General features: G+C 37.8%; 1 protein-coding gene across 1 annotated transcript in view; it reads left to right on the top strand.

Annotated features, from left to right (window-relative positions):
- Window positions 1-20,620, top strand: part of STK32A (serine/threonine kinase 32A) — a gene marked incomplete at its 5' end in the record, with an annotated part of 69,219 nt that overhangs the window by 24,836 nt on the left and 23,763 nt on the right. The window contains 2 exons of the mRNA XM_083355384.1: window positions 512-663; window positions 11,557-11,730. Coding sequence (XP_083211510.1) covers window positions 512-663; window positions 11,557-11,730 — 326 coding nt within the window. The remainder of the gene's footprint in view (window positions 1-511; window positions 664-11,556; window positions 11,731-20,620) is intronic.

The following is a 20,620-nucleotide window of genomic DNA, read 5'->3' on the forward strand; positions in this document are numbered from 1 at the left end:
ACGGCTCCATTGTTGAAGTGACTATTTTTATACTATATTTTAGGGGGCTTGTATATTTCCTTTTTTATACTATTTATTTCTTAACATAGACATGTTATATATGTCACTTTTATATTTTTGTGTGTGTGTGTGTGTGTGTGTGTTTTATTGTTGTGTATCGTCCAGACTCACTTTTGGTGAGATGGATGGGTCTACAATTTGATTAATAAAATAAATAAATAATAAATCAGCAATGCCCTGCTGGATTGGACCCCTGGCCCATCGAATCCAGCCTTCTGTTCTCACCATGGCCAACCAACTGCATAAGAAATCTACTAATTTTCCCGCAGATGGTCTTCAGAGGCAATCATACTTCTTACACCTAAGAGTAAACACTATGGAAGCGAAATTGCAGCACTGAAATGTTAACTTTTGCTGAGGACAGATTATGGAAGAACCTGCATTTCCGTTAACTATATTCGTTCTACACATTCCACTTTATGGAACGTGATACTTTGCCTTATTCCTTTAGGTATGCATTGTTCAGAAGAAAGATACCAAGAAAATGTATGCAATGAAGTACATGAATAAACAAAAATGTGTGGAACGGAATGAAGTGCGGAACGTCTTCAAAGAGTTACAGATCATGCAGGGACTGGAACATCCTTTCCTTGTCAACTTGTGGTAAGTTATGAGCATCCACCAATCAGAGTACTGCAGCTTCTTTTATTTGTCCAAGATTATGTTGCCTTGGCTCCTCTGTAAAGCCTAGTTTTGTTTGTTTTTTCCTAACTACATGACTATTATTCATCCCTGCTGTTTTTCAGTATTTATTGGTTTCCCTTTTTTTGTTCAAATAACCCAGTTTTCTGAGCGGACTCTTGAGAGCAACAACAGATTCATTCCAAAGCTACCTGTGGTTTAATATTTTAAGCAGGACCTTCATAATAGAGGCCCCCCCACCCCGCTTTCATCTCCTTCTATTATTAAGTTATTGCTAACCTCAGGCTGAAAAGTGCTGTATGTTTGATTTGTTGTTGTTATTGTTGTTCAAAAGAAGGAATTGTAATGTTTTCTTCAATGGTGCTGGATCTGGCAGGGGATCTTTTTGGACAGATTAATGTTGTAAAAGAAGACCTTGATTAGGCACAGAAATGGTCCAATAGAAATTAGCAAAAATTCACATATTTCAGCAGAAGGCTTAATTAGAATCTTAGTTCAGCTTGTTGGTTTTCTATGCTGATGTGTTAGTCTAAGCAAGCTTCAGTACTGATTGAGTGATTTTGATGAACTAATATATGATCGCAGTGAGTTATGATGATATTGAACTTATTAATAATATAATAGGGATAATGATTAGTCTCTTGTTGCGAGTGAAGGAGAGTGCAAAAGTTGGGTTGAAACTAAACATTAAGAAAACCAAGATCATGGCATCCGGCCCTCTCAATTCTTGGCAAATAGATGGGGAAGAAATGGAGGTAGTGACAGATTTTATTTTCCTGGGCTCCAAGATCACTGCAGATGGGGACTGTAGTCAAGAAATTAAAAGACGCTTGCTCCTCGGGAGGAAAGCCATGGCAAATCTAGACAGCACACTAAAAAGCAGAGACATCACCCTGTCAACAAAAGTGTGTATAGTCAAGGCTATGGTCTTCCCAGTTGCAATGTATGGCAGTGAAAGTTGGACCATAAGAAAGGCTGAGCGCCAAAGAATTGAGGCCTTTGAACTCTGGTGCTGGAGAAGACTCCTGCGAGTCCCTCGGACTGCAAGGCGATCAAACCGGTCAGTCCTAGAGGAGATCAACCCTGACTGCTCTTTAGAAGGCCAGATCCTGAAGCTAAAACTCAAATACTTTGGCCACCTAATGAGAAGGAAGGACTCACTGGAGAAGAGCCTAATGCTGGGAAAGATTGAGGGCAAGAGAAGAAGGGGACGACAGAGAATGAGGTGGCTGGATGGAGTTACTGAAGCAGTAGGCGTGAGCTTAAATGGACTCCAGAAGATGGTAGAAGACAGGAAGGCCTGGAGGAACGTTGCCCATAGGGTCGCAATGGGTCGGACACGACTTCGCAACTAACAACAACAACAATGATTATCCTGATTATTACCAATACCTTTAAATATATTTATGATTAATACTGGATATTCTATGCAAGGGTGATAATATTTGGCATTTTGTGTCACTTGGTGAGGACTCCAGATTCCAAAGTGATGTAGAATTATTTAAAATTGAGATTAAAAAAACAATTTTAAAGGCATTAACTGTTTTAATATTTTCAGGTATTGGATCTTGTGAATTCTTTAAAATTTAAAATTGAGAGAAGAAAAAAAATCTCTCTGTTGAATGTTGCAGGAAATCAGTCATGATGTTAATCTATCTTGGGCTCCTTTCCTTCTCTGGCAAACTGTCCACCTTTTGTTATTGGACCTAACATCCTTGTTTCAGAAGCTTCAAAGTCACTTCTACAGAATGTCACGGGGAAAACCACTGTCTGCACAATTCTGATCTTTGCAAATACAGACAAATCCTGCCATGCGGATATCTTTTCCAAAGTTTTCATTGCTGCTCTAATAAGTGCCAGTTGGCAATGTGTTTCTTGACTACTGCTTCTGTACTATTGATAGTTGACTCTAAAAGAGAGAGACTGTTTACATCATCATCATCATCATCATCATCATCATCATCATCATTATTATTATTATTATTATTATTATTATTATTATTATTATTATTACTTCAGTATCTTCACTGTTAATTCTAAGACTGTAACTGTTGGCATTAGTTTGGCCCTCTTTAATTTCAAGAGGGCCCAGTTTCGCCTGGTGCGCCAGTTGCGGCCCTATCTGGACCGAGATGCCCTACGCACAGTCACTCATGCGCTCGTGACCTCCTGGTTGGACTACTGCAATGCTCTCTACATGGGGCTGCCCTTGAGGACTACTCGGAGGCTTCAGCTGGTGCAGAATGCGGCCACGCGAGTTGTGATGGGGGTTTACCGATACTCCCATGTAACACCTCTGCTCCGCGAGCTGCATTGGCTTCCGGTTGCCCTCCGGGTGAGATTCAAGGTGCTGGTGATGACCTATAAAGTCCTAAATGGCTTGGGTCCGGGATATTTAAGGGAACACCTGCTGCCGGCATCAAGCTCCCTTCGTCCTGTGCGCTCCCACAGCGAGGGCCTTCTCAGAGTTTAACAGGGGTTTTATTTTATTCAAGGACTAAATTTAATTATTTTAATTGTTCTTAACTTTTGTAATTTGTATTGTTATTTTAAATTCCTTGTGAACCGCCCTGAGTCCTATGGGAGAAGGGCGGTATTTAAGTCCAATAAACATAAACATAAACAATCACATTTTTCAGCCTGTGCTCGAACTTCTTTTGCATTTTCAGCTCAGGATAGAAACTATGTGGATCTACCCCAAAATATTCCACAACTGAATACCTCTCTCTCATACATCAAAACCTCTTTTATTGAACTTCAGCTCCAAGAAACCCATGAAGTGGCTGCATCTGGAAAACCAATTACTACATTGGCATTAAGAGAGACAAAATCTTTGTTACCACATAGTGTACATTAGATCAAAAATCATGCTTGATTTGTTTTAATACATTTACACATAGCTTGTCTTGTTGAATGCAACATTTTTTCCGAGTATTGGGAATGCTGTTTAGTGTGGACCGTCATATACTGTAAGCTGCCCAGAGTCTTTGGGGAGTTGGGTAACCTTAACAGTTCGAATAATCTGGCTAGTTAACTAATATGCTGTATGACAACAATAAAAAGAGCAAGAACAATAATACTTTACAATGAAATGCGATGGAAAGCATAATTAGGTGTCACTGAGTTTGGTTTGAATCCTGGTGAGTTGACGTGGCTTCAGTAATAACTTGTAGCCCTTCTAAGGGCATTTCTTCATTTCATAAATCATGTCTATCCATCTTATATAATGTTTTCTCTTTCTTCTACTTTTCTCAGTCTTGCCAGGCATAATATTTTCTTCTGGTCCATAATGGAAACCTGTGATTTCTTAAATATGAATGTGCTACAAAGCATTTCCGTGTGCCCACATTAAAATGGTTCTTCTGATCCTTGAACATGAACTAGCCAAGATACTTTGCCCTATTTTGCCTAAATAGTGAAGCAGGGACGGTGTTGCCTTTATAGCTTTAATGTGGGTTAAATTAAGGAAAAGTGATTGGTGGTTTCCTCTGGTTTCATTTGCCTTCCCAACACCACCAACCGGTGGGAAAAGACTTCTGCCAATTGCTCTCCTTATTGTGGTCAGGGATGGAGGGACAGAAATTTTGATAGATATCTGGATTAGTGGCTTAGCAATGTCTCCAACTTTGCTCAGTTTTTGTGCAAGTGTTTTGGGTGAGCACATTCAAAAGGCATGACAGAATATTGCTGTTATGGAATGATGTCGAAGCCATGTCCAAAAGGAATTGTCAGGCTTTCTTTGACTGCAGCCATGCAAAAGCTTTTGGCCTTTTGTTCAGATGACTTTTTGTTTAGATTGTGGTAGTCTCTGCAGGAGGATTAAAAATAAATTTCCTGTGTTCTGCACAGGGCAGTCCCTTTCTAAACTGGCAGTGAGAAAAGGATCACAGCCACCCTGTAGATTCTCAAAACATTAAAGTCCAGATGAATCCAATCATGCTACTTCCTGGAATGGACAAAAAGCTTGCTCCAATTGATCATCCTTATAGCTACTGAAAAGAAATCACTATGCTGTAATTACAAAAGCAATAATCAGCAATCACAGCAGACTTGCTTGTTTCTGCTTTTGCCACTAGACATTTAATTTTGAATGCTACTATCCAAAAAAAAATTGTTGTAGTTGGGAGTGTGATCCTTTGAAATCTGGGGAGGCTGGGCTTTGGAAATAGAAAGGGATCCTAGCTGCTGTTTTGCACTATGGACAGCCAAACACTCCTTGAATCTAGCAACCCTATGGACACCTACTCAGGAGTAAACTGGAGTTTTATCCTCAGTTATGCTCTTCCAAAGCTGTTCTGAAGATAGCATTGGAATGCCCTAAATAAGTAAGAATGACAGCTAGGTACTTTTATATTTTTGGTCAAAGACTCCAGCTTAGAGCCATTTCCTACAACATGCCAGTCAAGTCTTAGAGGATTTCAGGAATGCCTTCCATTTTTTTGTTTTTAATCTGAATTGTAACACAGGCAAAGAAGAATGATGGAAATTTAACTATCCCGATTTAGAATCCAATTCCCTTATCTCCCATTTGCTTTTTTTTTTCCAAAGGGAGAATGTTCTTCCGAGGCGAACAGCATCTCTAGAAGATTCATCCGAAGTGGGGATTAAAGTCAGAAGGGGAAGGAAGTTAATGTCTATAATTGTTGTTTACATTTTTAAAGGCAAACCCGTATTTACTAATTACATCCAACTGAGTTTGTTTCTAGTTATCATAGGGCAGGGGTAGGCAACCACGGCTCTTTTATGATTCATGGACTTCAACTCCCAGAATTCCTGAGCCAGCCATGCTGGCTCAGGAATTCTGGGAGTTGAAGTCCATGAGTCATGAAAGAGCCAAGGTTGCCTACCCCTGTCATAGGGAATAGATAACCTAAACCAAAACTGGAGCCTGTGACTTCAAAGAGTCCGAAACACATGCAAACTGCCGAATCTCTAAATCCAGCAACCAAACAGTGTGTCAAATCTGGGTTGCTGTCTAATTCGTGTGTAAAGCATGGATGTGGTTAATTTAAACTTCTCCCCTACCTCTGATCCCTCCCCCACCCTCCACCTTCAAACCTGTTTCCCCTTAGCAGTTTTTCTTCATACAGAAAATTGAGATGGGAGAGCCCTATGGCAGCTCTCTCCTATCACTTTTTCTGCTGCTGAATTTCCCATATGCCCCACTTGAGAAAAAATTGGCACATGGTAAGTGGTGCTATCATTCCATTTAGCTTTGTCCCCAGGTGCCTCTGTTCCTTTTCATGAGCCTTCTTGGCATGTAAAAGGTTTCAACAATTTGTCTCTTCTGGTGTTAATTTTCTTAGTGCGTATTTTTCCCTGTTTAGCCCATCTAGTCTATATAAAGCAGAAAGCAGTAGCCTGTCGCTAGAGAGACCCTGTCCACAAGTGCTCATTGAATGCTCAGTGAAGAAAACAGACAACATGATAAATGAGGGCATCTTATGATGCTCTTTAGCTGGAGCAATAAATAACACCTGTCATCCCTGCTTCTCTGAGCTATGGCCATTGATTATAAATAATGTGTTTTTGGCAGTCAACACCGAAAAGAAGGTAAAATAATTTCCCTGAGCAAGCATCCCCAAAGACATGGATGTTGAATTGATACTTTGGGCATACCTGCACAGATCACCTTAAAACACAAGCATTCTTTGGAGAGAAGCCCAGCTTGTAACTCACTTGTGTTAGAATTTAAACAGGGATTGTCTGTCATTATGGCCAGGCCAGCCTCTTTAAGCAGAGGTTGCAGAATTAAACCTTCATTCAAACTGGATTTCCTTTTGTCATAGATGTGAAAAATATTGAATCATGGATCTTCCTAGGTCAATGCTTCTATGTCTGCCTTGGTGAGAATTTATTGCCTGGCCCCTTGGGCTGAAGTTACTTAACTAGCAGGTCAAGGCTGTAAATCTATCAGACTGTGGCACTGTTGTAAATGCATTTTGAATTCAAAAGGAATTGGGTTCCTGTGGGTTGCAAACACTGTTTTCATTGAGCAAGGCAGTGTTCATTGTCCGAGTCAGGCAAGGGTTGAGATTTCTAAGAAACCTTCACAGTGAGAGCCAGTTACAAAAGATGCTCAGCTTAAAGCAATATACAAAACCTGCAAGGTCGGGTTATCAAAAGAAATTATTCCAGGAGGATTGCAGTTAGGTGGAACCTTATGGAGGGGTGGTGGTGTTTAGTCTCTCCCCACACACAGCTGGTACTGATCAGTCTGGATTTCCATTCCTCTGTATAGACTTGCCAATTGCATCCCTGAATAGATGAGCACTGTTACACTCCCCCTTTTTCTGACCCTTCACACAGAAGTTGTGGTGTCTCATGCGTCAAGTGTATATTATATACAGTGGCTTGCCCTACCAGTATTGGTGAGGATATGGCTTTCTCCTTGGTAGTTCCTTAATTAGGATATTGTTTTCTACTTGATTGTGTGTCTGGTATTAATTCCCTGGCAGGACATGCCACTGTATAGAAATAGGAAGTAAAGGTCACACACTCTCACACTAATGATGTTAACTAGTTGAGTCATGAAACATCTGCAAGCAAACAATCCCAATCAGAGAGCTCCCAGAGTTCCTCCCTGAGCTACATATTTCTCTTCTTTAGGAAGGGAGATTCCCAAACAAGCAGTTCTGAATGGCACAACCATTAAAAAAAAAGTTGAGGTTTTCTACTGTCTTTGAATGCTGGGCTGAATTCAGAGCAATTTTACAGAATTGAATCACGGCTTGTATTATTATTGCTCTTATTTGTTATTATCATTCATATAAACATAATTAAGTAGTTTGCAATATTAAAAAAAGTAATGTAATAGAATGAGTCCCAGTACTAGATTTTTTTTTGTTTAGAGCATTGGTTGAAATAAATGCCTTTAAAGAATGCTTTTCCCTTAGTACTATGATCTGAATTTATCAACCATGTTTTAGAATTCTAGGTTTTCTTCAGTTTCTGGAAGGATTCAGACTGTAAGTTTAAAGAAATTGAACACAACAGCAGTGATGTCACCTTGTAGTGCACATTTCCACAAATCATCTCCTTGAGTTAATCTGTTTTCTAATGAAAACATTTCCTGGATCTGTTCTGAACATGGAATAATGACTCAGAGAATGTAGCTACTGCTGGTTGCCGCTTGGTTACCAAGCATCATCAATGTAACTGAATTGGTGGTTTATCTTTCAGCCAATGTGAACATCTAGTCCAGGATCATGCCTGATTAGTGTTTGGGTAGAAGACCTCCAGGAAATCTTTGGACCGTAAGCTACAGTAGGAAATAACAAATATCATCATCATCCCAGAAGAAGGCAATGTACTTTTCTATTATTGTTGAGAGCCACATGAATTCCGGAAAAGAAGCTGGACCAAAAGGAGACTTGATTTGTTATTTACAACTCTCCATACATAGTGATCAGCTGAGCTTGTTGTTTTCTTGAGGACATTTCATTACCCAAACTAAGTAACATCATCAGTGCAGATAATGTCATCAACATCAGCACTGATGATGTTACCTAGTTTGGGTAATGAAATGTCTGCAACAAAACAACCAAGCTCAGAGAGCACCAAAGACCCCCCTCAGGTCATCCCTGAGCTACAAATATTCTCTTTTGTCAGTAGTGATCAGCAGTAGCCCTATTTATTGTTGTTTTTTTATAGTTTATTTTTTTGCAACTCTCTCTCCTTTGGTTCTCTTGTTTTCCTGACAGTTGTATCCATGTTGTTGTTGCTGCTGCTGTCGTTAAATCTTCCAAGGCTACTTAAAAGATCACATGGATTATATTTACAAGAAAACAGATATTTTTCTCTCTTAGGTAATACCGGTAGTATGCTGACAACTTGCACAACTGTTGGCTATCTACATAAACTGGTCATAAAGTTCAAAAGAGCTGTAAGAATCTCTCTATTTTCCAGAATTAAAGACACATAAATATGCCAAAGAGTGAGATGGGTGGCAGATACATTTATTAAACAAACAAACAAATAAATAGAGATTCAGGAAGTTGCTTTTATCTGTGTGATATTGATGAATACAAGGAGACAACCTAGGGAGAAACCATCTACTGTGATTATGCACTAGTAAAGTATCTGATTTTCTGACCTTAGAACATTTGTTGCTCAGCAGTCTTTCAGTCCTGCATGTAATGGAAAGAATTATTTTGGAGTTAGCAGGCTGCACTTTAAGGAACTGTTTTCTCTTTCTCTCTTTCCTGTTTTAAAAGACAAGCAACCTAAAACATCTAGGTTGATGGAGATCCCCGTAGAGAACATTATGACCATGTAACAACTCAACTGAGTACTAGATTGATTTCTTGTATCCTTCTCTGTTGAACAGGATATTAAAAACACACTATCAATTTACTGTGATACCAATTCCAAGGGTTGTAATAATGCTGCACTATTTGTACTCAAACATTGTAGCATTACCCCCCAAATAGTTAATCCAGTTGTTTAATCCTGACACAGCAGAACAAAAAAAAAATCCCTGATACTTTTTGAGACAGTATTTGTAACAACTCTCTTGTTGTAAGCAAATAGTTTAAACAAGCAAATACTTTTCTTTGTTTTTACTTTTACAGTCTGTTTTCTACAGTAGAACCATATTTATTTGCAAAACAAATACACTGAACTATGGTTTGAAAAGGTTCACACACTGCAGTCCTATGCTCACTGCCCATATAGTAAGGAAATACTTTGGTGTTTCTTTTGCCATGATGCGCAAGTATTTATGAATCTAGAAGTTCATTAAGTTGCAAATATTATTTTTAAATGTAAATATATACTTCAACTATGCATGATTACTGTTTTGCTATTGGAAGCGGCTTTTCTTTTAGTCCAGCCAATGGTTGATCTACTTCTAAGGATGCAAAAAAATAAAAATAAATCTGCTGTGATTTGCAATGAGAATGAATTAACTTGATCCCCCAGAACTGATCTTGTCATGTAGTCCATGGGCAGCAGTGGCTGGAATCTACAACATTGATGAAGACTTTTCCTTCAACAATTATCAACATCATATACAAATGTTCTACTAGCAAGTGTGTCTTTGTAGAAAACTGACAATATATATAACAGTAACATAAAACATATCAGAGTGATTAACTTATTTCAGTCTAGGTTAAAATTGGTCCATGTTTTACAGGATTTTAGGCTTTAAAAAAAGTTCCAGGACTGGAAATGGCCAGCACGGAATCTGGTAAATGTTTTTTTTATTGTTGAGTTACATTATGGTTTCTCAAATTGTGGATTATGACTCTGTGGGGATCTGTAAGAGGGGAGGTTATGAGTTTTGTTAAAACACGATATAGGTTTGTAAAGGCACCAGAGCACCAGAGGGAAGGGTGAGAAACAATGGTTGGAAACTGATCAAAGAGAGAAGCAACCTGGTATTAAGGAGAAACTTCCTGACAGTGAGGACAATCAACCAGTGGAACAGCTTGCCTCCAGAAATGGTGGGCACTCCATCACTTCAGGTTTTTAAGAAGAGTCTAAACAATCACCTGTCTGAGATAGTATAGGTTCTCCTGCTTGAGCAGGGGGCTGGACTAGAAGACCTCCAAGGTCGCTTCCAGCTCTATTCTATTCAAGTTACAAATTAAAAGCAATTTTAAGATTCATTCCCAGCTTTAGGAATGCTGCTTGCTTTGTCTACATAATCTGGCTATAGGCTTGCCTAGAAAAGAAGATTATGTTTTGACAGGATTGTCATTTTGCCTCCATAAATATGCACCAGGTGACTGTGGTCCTGCAAAATTTGAGAAACATAATTATACTATAATTATTAAAACTATTTATCATATCTATTTCTAGTCCAACCCTAACTTCAATCAACTGATCAGTTTTATTCATGGGAGGAGGTACATAAACTCTTTTATCATTTCGGGGGGGGGTTGAAAATTTTGAGGAATTTTGGATTACTGACCTGTCCTGAGGGAGCAATATAAGACCAATACACTAGGCTAGCTTATGTGATCTTTCTGATTCTGAAGAGGTGATTTTTAGAGCAGTTCTTCACCATTTTGTGCTAACAAGATGTGTTGGATGAGCATACTCAGAATTTTCAGATAGCATGCCAAATCTAGTATAGTCTTTTGCTTTGCTTCTCATTCTCATAAATCTCGCTTCATCCATTGACTTAGAGATGATGTGGTTACCTTGTATTTAATTATGTGGCTCCTTAGGGAATCTCTTGGCTTGGCAGCAGCTAACTTTCCTCTCTGTGTTCAAAAACAGTGATTGTTCCAAGACTGAAATGTATTGATTTTTTTTATTTTGACTACATGTAATTTGCTGGTTTTTTTAAAAAAAAGATGTAAAGTAGATCTTGAGAGGAAACTTTGGGAAAACGTATGAAAGGTAGTATGAGAAATTAGCAGCAGGACTGAATTTATAGCAAGACTTCAGTTCTACAATTTTTCTGTCTAGTGAGGCTTATCTTGGAAATATGCAAAACAGTAATATATACTCATATGTTTGCACTATATTTTTCATGTTATCGCACAACTTGGAGAGTTATCAAATAAGGCAACAACAATTCCAACAACAATTCATCATGGTAGCCTTCAAAACAAGAAATGCCATATAATTAATCAGGGCATCTTTTTTATAAAAGTATTGTTTCAGCAAAGATTAAGAGCCAGATGAGTCATAACAATACAGTGTGAGGTAACACTATTTTAGATTACAGATTTCTGACTGGTTGTTGTTGTTTTTTGCTTTGAAACTGTTCCTTTTTAATGGTTTATTATGCTATGCTTTCATCCACAAAGTGTTGTCCTGAAGCAGAATCCTGGCAATCCAACATTCTAGCCAATATGCCCCTTTAAGTATTTCTCTTACATATTGTGTATCCTTTTCCAGGTACTCATTCCAGGATGAAGAAGACATGTTTATGGTGGTGGATCTGCTTCTTGGAGGAGATTTACGTTACCACCTACAGCAAAATGTCCGTTTTGAAGAAGAGACTGTGAAACTATTCATCTGTGAGCTTGCCCTGGCACTGGATTATCTCCAAAGCAGGAACATCATCCATAGGTGAGTTATGGGCTGGAGAGTTACATTAAAGTTTTCAATGAGTATCAAACAATAGCTTGCTGGGCCACTGAAAGTGAGATAGATTGAATTTCACTAGTAAGATGCAAGCCTATATATCTCTCTTCTAGGTAACATTTGTGACTGTATTCTCTGAAACAAACAGATTTGAACCAACAATATATTTTAAAATAAATATCCAGTATTTTACAAACTGAACATATTAATACAAATATTTTCTTTTATACCTTCTTTTATAACTGACTATCTCATTCTGCAATACATACACAAGTCTTATATAAACTACCTGTCCTGCAACTGATGGTAGATAATCATATAAAGTATTTCTAATTCGTGAATAGATTATTTACCATCGTATAAAAAACAGACTGTCTATGCAGTTTTCTTGGGAACATGTTCCGAAGTGGTTTGCCAGGGTCTTCCTATGATCAAGAGAGAGAGACTGGCACAAAATCTCCCAGATGGCTTCAATGCCCAAGACAGGACTAGAATTCAGGTTTCCCCATGCCTAGTCCAGCACCTTAACTACTAAACCAAACTGTCTGTTTTAATATGATCCATAAAAATAGATGAATTCCAAAATAATACTTCGTACTGTTCAAGTATTTGGTAAAGAAAATGAATAGTTATGTCCTTATTAGGCAATATACTTTTTAGAAAAAAGTATACTTTTTAGAAAAGGCTTTTGACAGACTAACTAATACATATTCTAAGATATGTATCATGTATGTGTTTATCTGCTAACTTGGCTGGTATGTGTGTGTATATGCATGTGTGTATATATTTGTATACGGTATATTTATGTAAAAATTGGAGAATATGTGGTTGAGAATGTATGAATATTATGCTCATTTTACACATTTCCTCCTTTCCTCTATAGCTATGTATATCACTTGATTTAAAGCAATCAAGCACTTGTATGTTTCTAAAGGAAATGAATAAATGTCAAAAGAGGACCATTCATGTTTAAAGCAATACACTCTCTCTCTCTCTCTCTCTCTCTCTCTCTCTCTCTCTCTCTCTCTCTCTCTCTCTCTCTCTCTCTCTCTCTCTCTCTCTCACACACACACACACACACACACACACACACACACACAAAAATACAATATTTTAAAAAGCTTCCAAAACTCAATTCGGAAAAATTGTCTATTTGGATGACTTCATCATCATTGTTCTCTTTGCTTTACCCTTTATCACTCAGTTTGTTTCTTACATATAGTACGTAAATATATGCCTTTGAATAGAATAATAAATTGCTGATCAATATTGTCATGATGTTTGGTATACTCTAGAAGTAGAATGCATAGAGTGATACTAAATCCAAGTTAAATCTCCGTGCTTTGCATATGTACAACATTCTCCACGTTGCTGTCCTCCAGATGTGTTCAATCACCATTTCTATCCTCCCACAAAGGATGGAAGAATGAAGATATAATCCTCAATGCCTGAAGACCACATTTTGAGAAACTTTCTAAACAGATGCAATTGTTAGAATTTTTGGAGGGCTTACGTGAATTATTTATTTTTAGATAGAAGTTTTCTTTATGGGCAGGACTTGCACAACAAAAATAAAAAAGATTGTAGGTATTATTTAAAAAAAGATGAAATGTTTCATGCATTATCTTTCAAAATATCATTGTCATGGTTCCAATAGATGAGGCCAAGTAAAACAGAACTTGGAGACTTGAGATTTCCTCTGCGAACATGTTTACTGGATACAAAATATTGGCATAGTCAAAAGTGAAACCAAGACTAAAATCCTCTCCCAAAAATAACAGTAATACAAAGTTACAGTCCCACCCCAACTGGCTATGCAATCAACTATGATCTCCAATAACACACCCAGGTGGGATTTCTAATATTAGAAGTATCCTCCCCAGCTGAGGAAACAGAAATGACCTTGGTTCCTATGGGACAGAAAAATGTTTAGTCTAATAGAAAAAGTCCCATTCCACACACACACACACCCATCTTGTGGCCACAGGAAATGAAGAAAATGGCTTTGGCCAAGTCAGTTGCAAGGTTGACAATCATATTTACTCAAAGAAGTTAGCAAGTGATCAGGTTGAACAGACAGGTTTAAATTAGGTTACATTTTTGAAATGTAACCTAAAAAGCACTTGAACTGATGTCTTTGTAGTTTCCATACTGAAATGTCTGTCAGACTTCCGGGCAGAGTTAGAATTGTCTTGCTGCAGTTTGTATGTTTCTCAGGAGCTTTGTCTGTAGGTACACATTTTAAAAACAACAGAGATGAGTTCCATTCTGCTGTATTTAACTGTCCTACCTGGACAAATCCAGTTGCTTGTGTTGCACCTTCAGAGTCAGAGGTGCTTCAAAGCCAAGTAGGCTGGTAATGAAGGTATAAGATTAACTTTTTCTGCTGTGCACCTGTTCACACAGCGAACAAATAATAAATGAGGATAAATTACACTTGGCGAGACAGAAAGATTCCAGTTCTTTAGCACAAGGTTTGACTTTGGAAACTGGCCAAAAGACTGATGGTTTCATTTAAAATATAAACAAGCTTGATAAATAAATAATTCAGTTTCTTGCTTGCCTGTTTTATACTGCACTGTTTATTTTACTGTTACTTTACTGTTTACTTCACTGTTATTAGCAAGAGGTGTGTTACATTCAAAGAATTTGGTGCCAGACATATGTTGTCTTTTTTCATAAGGAGTTAGTGGACCATTTGAGTATAGAGCTAAATAATCAGATGCTTTGAGATCATTATTTCATTGTGTTGGTAACTGACAAAAGTAACGTTTGACAACCTTTCTTACTGATTCCTAAAACTGAATTCTTTCACAAGCCTAGCTGTATAACGAAGGTATAAATACTTCATTTAATGCCGTGTTTAAGATTTTTAGATTTTTCCTGACTGATGGGAATCAGAATTTGATACCCATATTCTGGCTGACTATCATAAGCAAAGTACTGTATTTCTTAAACATGAAAGTTGCCTGCAAATACATTGCATGATGGTTTATGTCATTTTAACACTGTAGCAACTGTTAGATCAATTTAAGAATAAAATACTGCTTTGCAAAGAAAGACTCTATAGGCTAAAATAAGACTGGATTCTAACGAAATGAAATTCTGTCAAATGCATGTGACTGATTGCACAACTGTTTTGCTATAAATTGGAGTGAAATAGTTGTTTAATTAGGAAAGGTACTGAATTCTCTGTTCAGTACGTGCTTGTTATTACTGTGTAATCCAGGCTTTTTCTCTTTCTCACATGCACACATGAACACTTTATTCCCAGTACCACTAAACTCTTCATTTCCTTACAATGACTGCAGGGTTTTGCTTTTCAGAATCCACTGAAATATTATAATGTGCTGGTCAAATTTAAAATTCTTCTGACTTGTTCTTTGGGCTGAATAATGAAAGAAACTCAGTTGATTAGGGGGATGTTGTGAAATAGTCCAAATGTAACACAATGTGATTGAATGTTATTTCATTCTAGATTCAGTTTCTAAGGTGCACCAAAGATTACTAGGAAAAGAGGGAACAGGGTTGAAAATATAAGCCCGGAAGGTAGTTTGGGGTAAAGATAGCACAAAGATCAGACTGCTGGACAATCAGGGCTCGAAATGGGTGTGTAACACAAGAGCAGCCACCTTCTTTCCCCCATTTATTGTGGGATCAGTCTTTTTAAATGTTTTTTGGCACTGCAAAACATTTCCAAGGGAATATTTTCTCTCAGAGCTGCGCTAGGAAGAACAGAGAAGGCAGTCCCAGTGAGTGCTGCCGTTGTGTTGATGTGAGTGCTCTGTAGACCCACCATGCTTTGAAGGTGACACACCAGTCTTGGTATCCTTTAGCAGCACTGCAGCCTTGTCACATCACACATGTTTGCTAATGTTTTTACCACAGCGGTGAAAACAACAGTCATGCTTCTTGATGTGGTGAGGCAGCTTTCAGTATGCTCTGGATGTGATCTTTGCCAGACCTGATAAAATGCTTCTACTTTTGTTGGTTGTTTTTTTTTTCTTTTAGGTAGTTTTTTTCCTTTTTTTCCTGTTTTTTTGTGAGGAAGTGGTTAATTAGTTGTTTTATTGCTTTATAGAATACAGATAATAGCCAAGTTCAGTGGTAGTTCTACAGTAGGAAGTAGAAACTATTAACATCGATGAAAGTAAATTAAACCTTTCAACATTTAACAGCGTTAAATATGATTTCTGAAATGTATTCTTTATGAAGATAGGATGTTACTAAAATGCTCTAAAATACTAAAATTCATAAAATAGACTTTTGATTTGGTTAGAATCTAGTTACATTAACATCAAGATGTTATTGAATGCCTTGAGGAAGGAAACATTTCAAATTTTATAAACCTAATGCACAGTTTGTATGTTGCCACCTATATTATTTAGGTGTGCTTGTTTAGGTGTAAGTATAGCCACACTTATAGTTGACCCACCTGAAATATTGTTAAACCAATATTTAAAACTACCTTTGAAAATAATATAAAATAATTTTAAATATTTGTATAACAATATTTTCTTTTCAGATGGATCAGCTGCAAGTGCTGGATATACTTTACTTATTCTTTGGTTATCTGCTAATAGCTTTGCAAATTAGACCACCAAATTAGACTGCCTCTTAAAGTTGTACATGTCTCCCGTGATTGGTGACAGCAAATGACTGGGGCTTTTTTCCTCCACATTTGTTGCTATTGTGATGTTCTATTTTATTTTTTCATGGAAGAGGTGGTTGAGAAATTAAACATTTACAGCAATTTTGCCAAAGGTAAAGTTTAAATGTCTAAAGTCTCAATTGTTCAGGGTGACTTCCAAGAAGGATGTAAGTAATTTCTTTTTATTTCCTCTTTTCCTCCCTCCCTCCAGTGGCCTTCCCCCCCACCTTGTCTCAGGAGATATGTTTTCCCTGTGGGCTATGTGTGCATGTACAAGTGCTTCCTTGCAGCTTAGTGTGTATTCAGGCAACCTGTTGTTTAACTTTATGGCCTTTTGATCATGCACTTGTTATTGCAGTAAATCTGTTATTGGAGGACACCTGCTCCATTGCAAATGATAATTTCCATTGTGCTAAATGTCATTTGAAGGCAGAATTTCCCCCTTATATCTGTAGATGATTACTACATTCAGATGCATAAAGGCTAACTACAAGGGGAATGATTAAGATCTATTTTCCAGGGCCACATAAACCCATGTATCTAGATTCCATTTAAACTCAAGGATAAGATTCCTGACCATAAAGTTTGTACGAGTGGAACAGTCTACCAATGGAAACTATGGGTTCTCATCCCAGGAGAGTTTTTACTCCCCTTTTTAGTAGCTAAGATTGTGTAGAAACCTGGTTTAATTGGTCTTCCTGGACATTGCAGAAGTTTGAACTAGATTATCCTTGTTGCTATTTCCATTTCCAATTCCAACAAAGATTATTAGGGGACTTTAAGTTAAAACATACAAAGAATGGTTGCTGGAATTAGGTATGTCTAGTTTAATGAAGAGAAGCACGAGGGGTGACACGATGGCAGTGTTCTCAGGGGCTGCCACAAAGAAGAGGGAGTCAAGCTATTCTCCAAAGCACCTGAAGGCAGGACAAGAAGCAATGGATGGAAACTAATCAAGGAAGGAAGCAACCTAGCACTAAGGAGAAATTTCCTGACAGTTAGAACAATTAATTAGTGAAACAACCTGCCTCCAAGTTTTTAAGAAGAGATTGGACAATCATTTGTCTGAAATGGTATAGGGTTTCCTGCCTGAGCAGGGGGTTGGACTAGAAGACCTCCAAGATCTGTTATTCTGTTAATTCTACAGTTATGTGATTCTTTGATAGTTTTGTGCAGGAAACACATGTCCTGCATAAATTTCAAAACTTGGATATAGTATATGTTAAAGTTTACTGAATTCCATTATAATTTCCATAATATTTTCTATCTGCTAGTAAAATAATTCTTAACTGGCAGTGCCTATACCATTAGGTAAAGGTAAAGGTTTCCCCGCACATGTGTGGTAGTCGTTTCCGACTCTAGGGGCCGGTGCTCATCTCCGTTTCAAAGCTGAAGAGCCAGCGCTTGTCCAAGGACATCTCCGTGGTCATGTGGCCGGCATGACTGGACACCAAAGGCGCATGGAACACTGTTACCTTCCTACCGTAGTGGTCCTTATTTTTATTCTTGCATTTTTACGTGCTTTCAAACTGCTAGGTTGGCAGAAGCTGGGACGAGTAACAGGCGCTCACTCTGTTACGCAGCATTTGGGATTTGACCCGCCAAACTGCCGACCTTCTGATCCTCAGTGTCCTAACGCACTGAGCCACCGCGTCCCTGCCTATACCATTAGGGAGACTCAAAAGAGCCCTGGGGAAGCTTGTTGAAACTTTATTTAAGTTCTTAAAACTTACTTTATGTGATAAACAAGATGACAAAATGCCAGCAAACATTGGAAAAAATAGACTTTTTGTTCTTTTTATGGTGGATTCCAGGTTTGATGCCAGAATAATCGGTGGGAAATAGATGCAGAAGAACTGAGAACTGCTAGAGTGCATTGTGTATTTTTTTGGACAAGTTGCAACTATGTGATAAGTCACAATTTTCTTTTTCCCCCTAGTTATAAATTTAAGCAGTGGGATTAAAACTATCACAAGAAGGCTAGTGAGCATCCTCCCAGAATTCTCACTCTAGAACAGTTTATTTGCCCCAATTCTACCTGTAGAATACTTGGATGCTGATTGTTAAAAGTAATAAATAGAAAAACTCAGGTTAATGATTCAGTTCCCAATGCATGTATGTTACAGTATAGTAAACCATATCTGTCATTTAAGCCCCCTAGCCCCAATCATTTGGCATTTTAAGAACATTTAGAGAATGAGATGGCTATTTGGATTGGCAAGCAATATGTGTCATACTTTCAAGATGCCAATTAATTCAGAGTTTAAGCCTGTTGGTTTCAATTAACTCTTGGGTGCCTGATCAAAATGATGAAATCCAAAAGTTTTTGGCAAGCCTGGGAGAGAATCACAAGCCTTTTGAAAACTTTAGCACAGGGTGGAAAACAGGTTATATAAATGAGATGAATGTAACATGATGAAATAGTTTTGGCGTCTGGAAGATTTTACTAGTCATGTAATTAACCTTATTCCCAAATGAGCTGGCATTAAATTGATAAAACAGCCTCTTATCTGTACAATACAACTTCTCTCCTTGAAATCCTCAAGAGATGGGCATGTCAGTGTTTACTCTGCTCTGTGGGGACTGTTGTAAGTCAATCCATGGTTTTAAAATATCGGAAGAATTGATGAGGGGAACATGGGATAAAATGGCTAAATAACCTGGATTCATGATACAGGCTTTTACTTAGCTGGCAAGTAAAAGTACATTGGTGAAAGAGAAAACAGCAGACTCCCTTTTTTCTCAGTGAATGGGTATTTATCTGTATGCATGGTGTTTTCCATGTTCTCTGTATAGTGTGTATTAAATTACAAGGTGCTCGACTAATTCCCATGGTAGGCACTTGGAAGCAATGTAATTAGCCTATTAAGCTCAGGTAATTTCTTGTAAAGTCAATCAAGTGCACAGAGCAGACAGATCAGTTGTCACTTTAGTCCAGCAAAAAAGATGTTTGCCTTCCTCCACAATTTTTAGAAATTATTCTTTCTCCCTTAGTTATAGGAAGAAAATAAGTCTTGGTCTAGAGATTCCAAAACGTGGAAAATGTCAAGTTTGCTTGATTTGGACCGTATTTTTGTGGCTTGAAAAATATGTATCCAAGTGATACCAATTAACAAGTTAGCTAGAACATTGGGGAGGGAAGAGCTTGAAAACAAGGGCATGTTTTTAACACTTGTAACTGGCTTATTTTGTGTGAATAGACAGAGGCAAGAATTGACTAAGACAGCAGGACAGGATACTTGTGGAAAGAAAGTTTGAAGTTGATCTAGGTAGAAAAATATTCTCACTGGTGCTACATCTCTCTGCTGCAGGAAAAACAGTGGGTCAGTCTACATATGATAATACAGGTGCAAAATTTTAGAAAAGAAGGCAGTTGTTACAGAGATTATATTTCTGGGGAAGGTAGAAAGTGTCTGTTCAACATGGACTCTGAAACTCTAAATTGCTATTTGCATTCGGACGGAATCTTCAAAACTTGAAAAGATGCTCAGCCTTTTATCTAAAATATTCTTCTTAGAAATTCTTTCAGAGGAAAAAAATCAGAAAAAGTCTAGCAGTGCTTTTAATTTAAAAGTATAGGTAGTCCTCGACTTACAACCACAGTTAAGCCCCAATTTTCTGTTGCTAAGTAAGAAACTTGTTAAGTGGGCTTTGCCCCATTTTATGACCTTTCTTGCCATAGTTGCTAAGTGAATCACTGAAGTGGTTAAGTTAGCAACACAGTTGTTAAATGAATCTGGCTTCCCTATTGGCTTTGCTTATCAGAAAGTCACATGACACTGCAACCGTCATAAATATAAGTAGTTGCCAAGCATCTGAATTTTGATCACCTGACCATGTGGACCCTGCAGTGGTTGTGAAATGTGAAAAATGGTCACAAGTCATTTTTTTCAGTGCCATTATAACTTCGGTCACTAAATGAACGGTTGTAAGGCAAGGATTACCTGTATAAGCTTTTGTGAACTGCAGCTCACTTTATTCAGTGCATACAGTGTAGTGCATTACAACTGTTAAGCTCAGAAGAGCTTAACAAAATGGGTTTCTAACACATTATAATTGTTAATTGGTAAGGCAGTTGTATTTTATCATGTAATCTGCATCTGCATAACCACCCTTCCCCTCCCTTGTCTTACCTCTTACATCAATCTAGCCACTCTGTGCAGATGAAAGTGATGCAAGGGGCGACATGAAAGGGACAAGAAAAAGAAAGAAAGGAAGGAAGGA

Source organism: Vipera ursinii (assembly GCF_947247035.1).
Source record: "Vipera ursinii genome assembly, chromosome: 2".
NCBI classification, from domain to species: Eukaryota; Metazoa; Chordata; class Lepidosauria; order Squamata; family Viperidae; genus Vipera; species Vipera ursinii.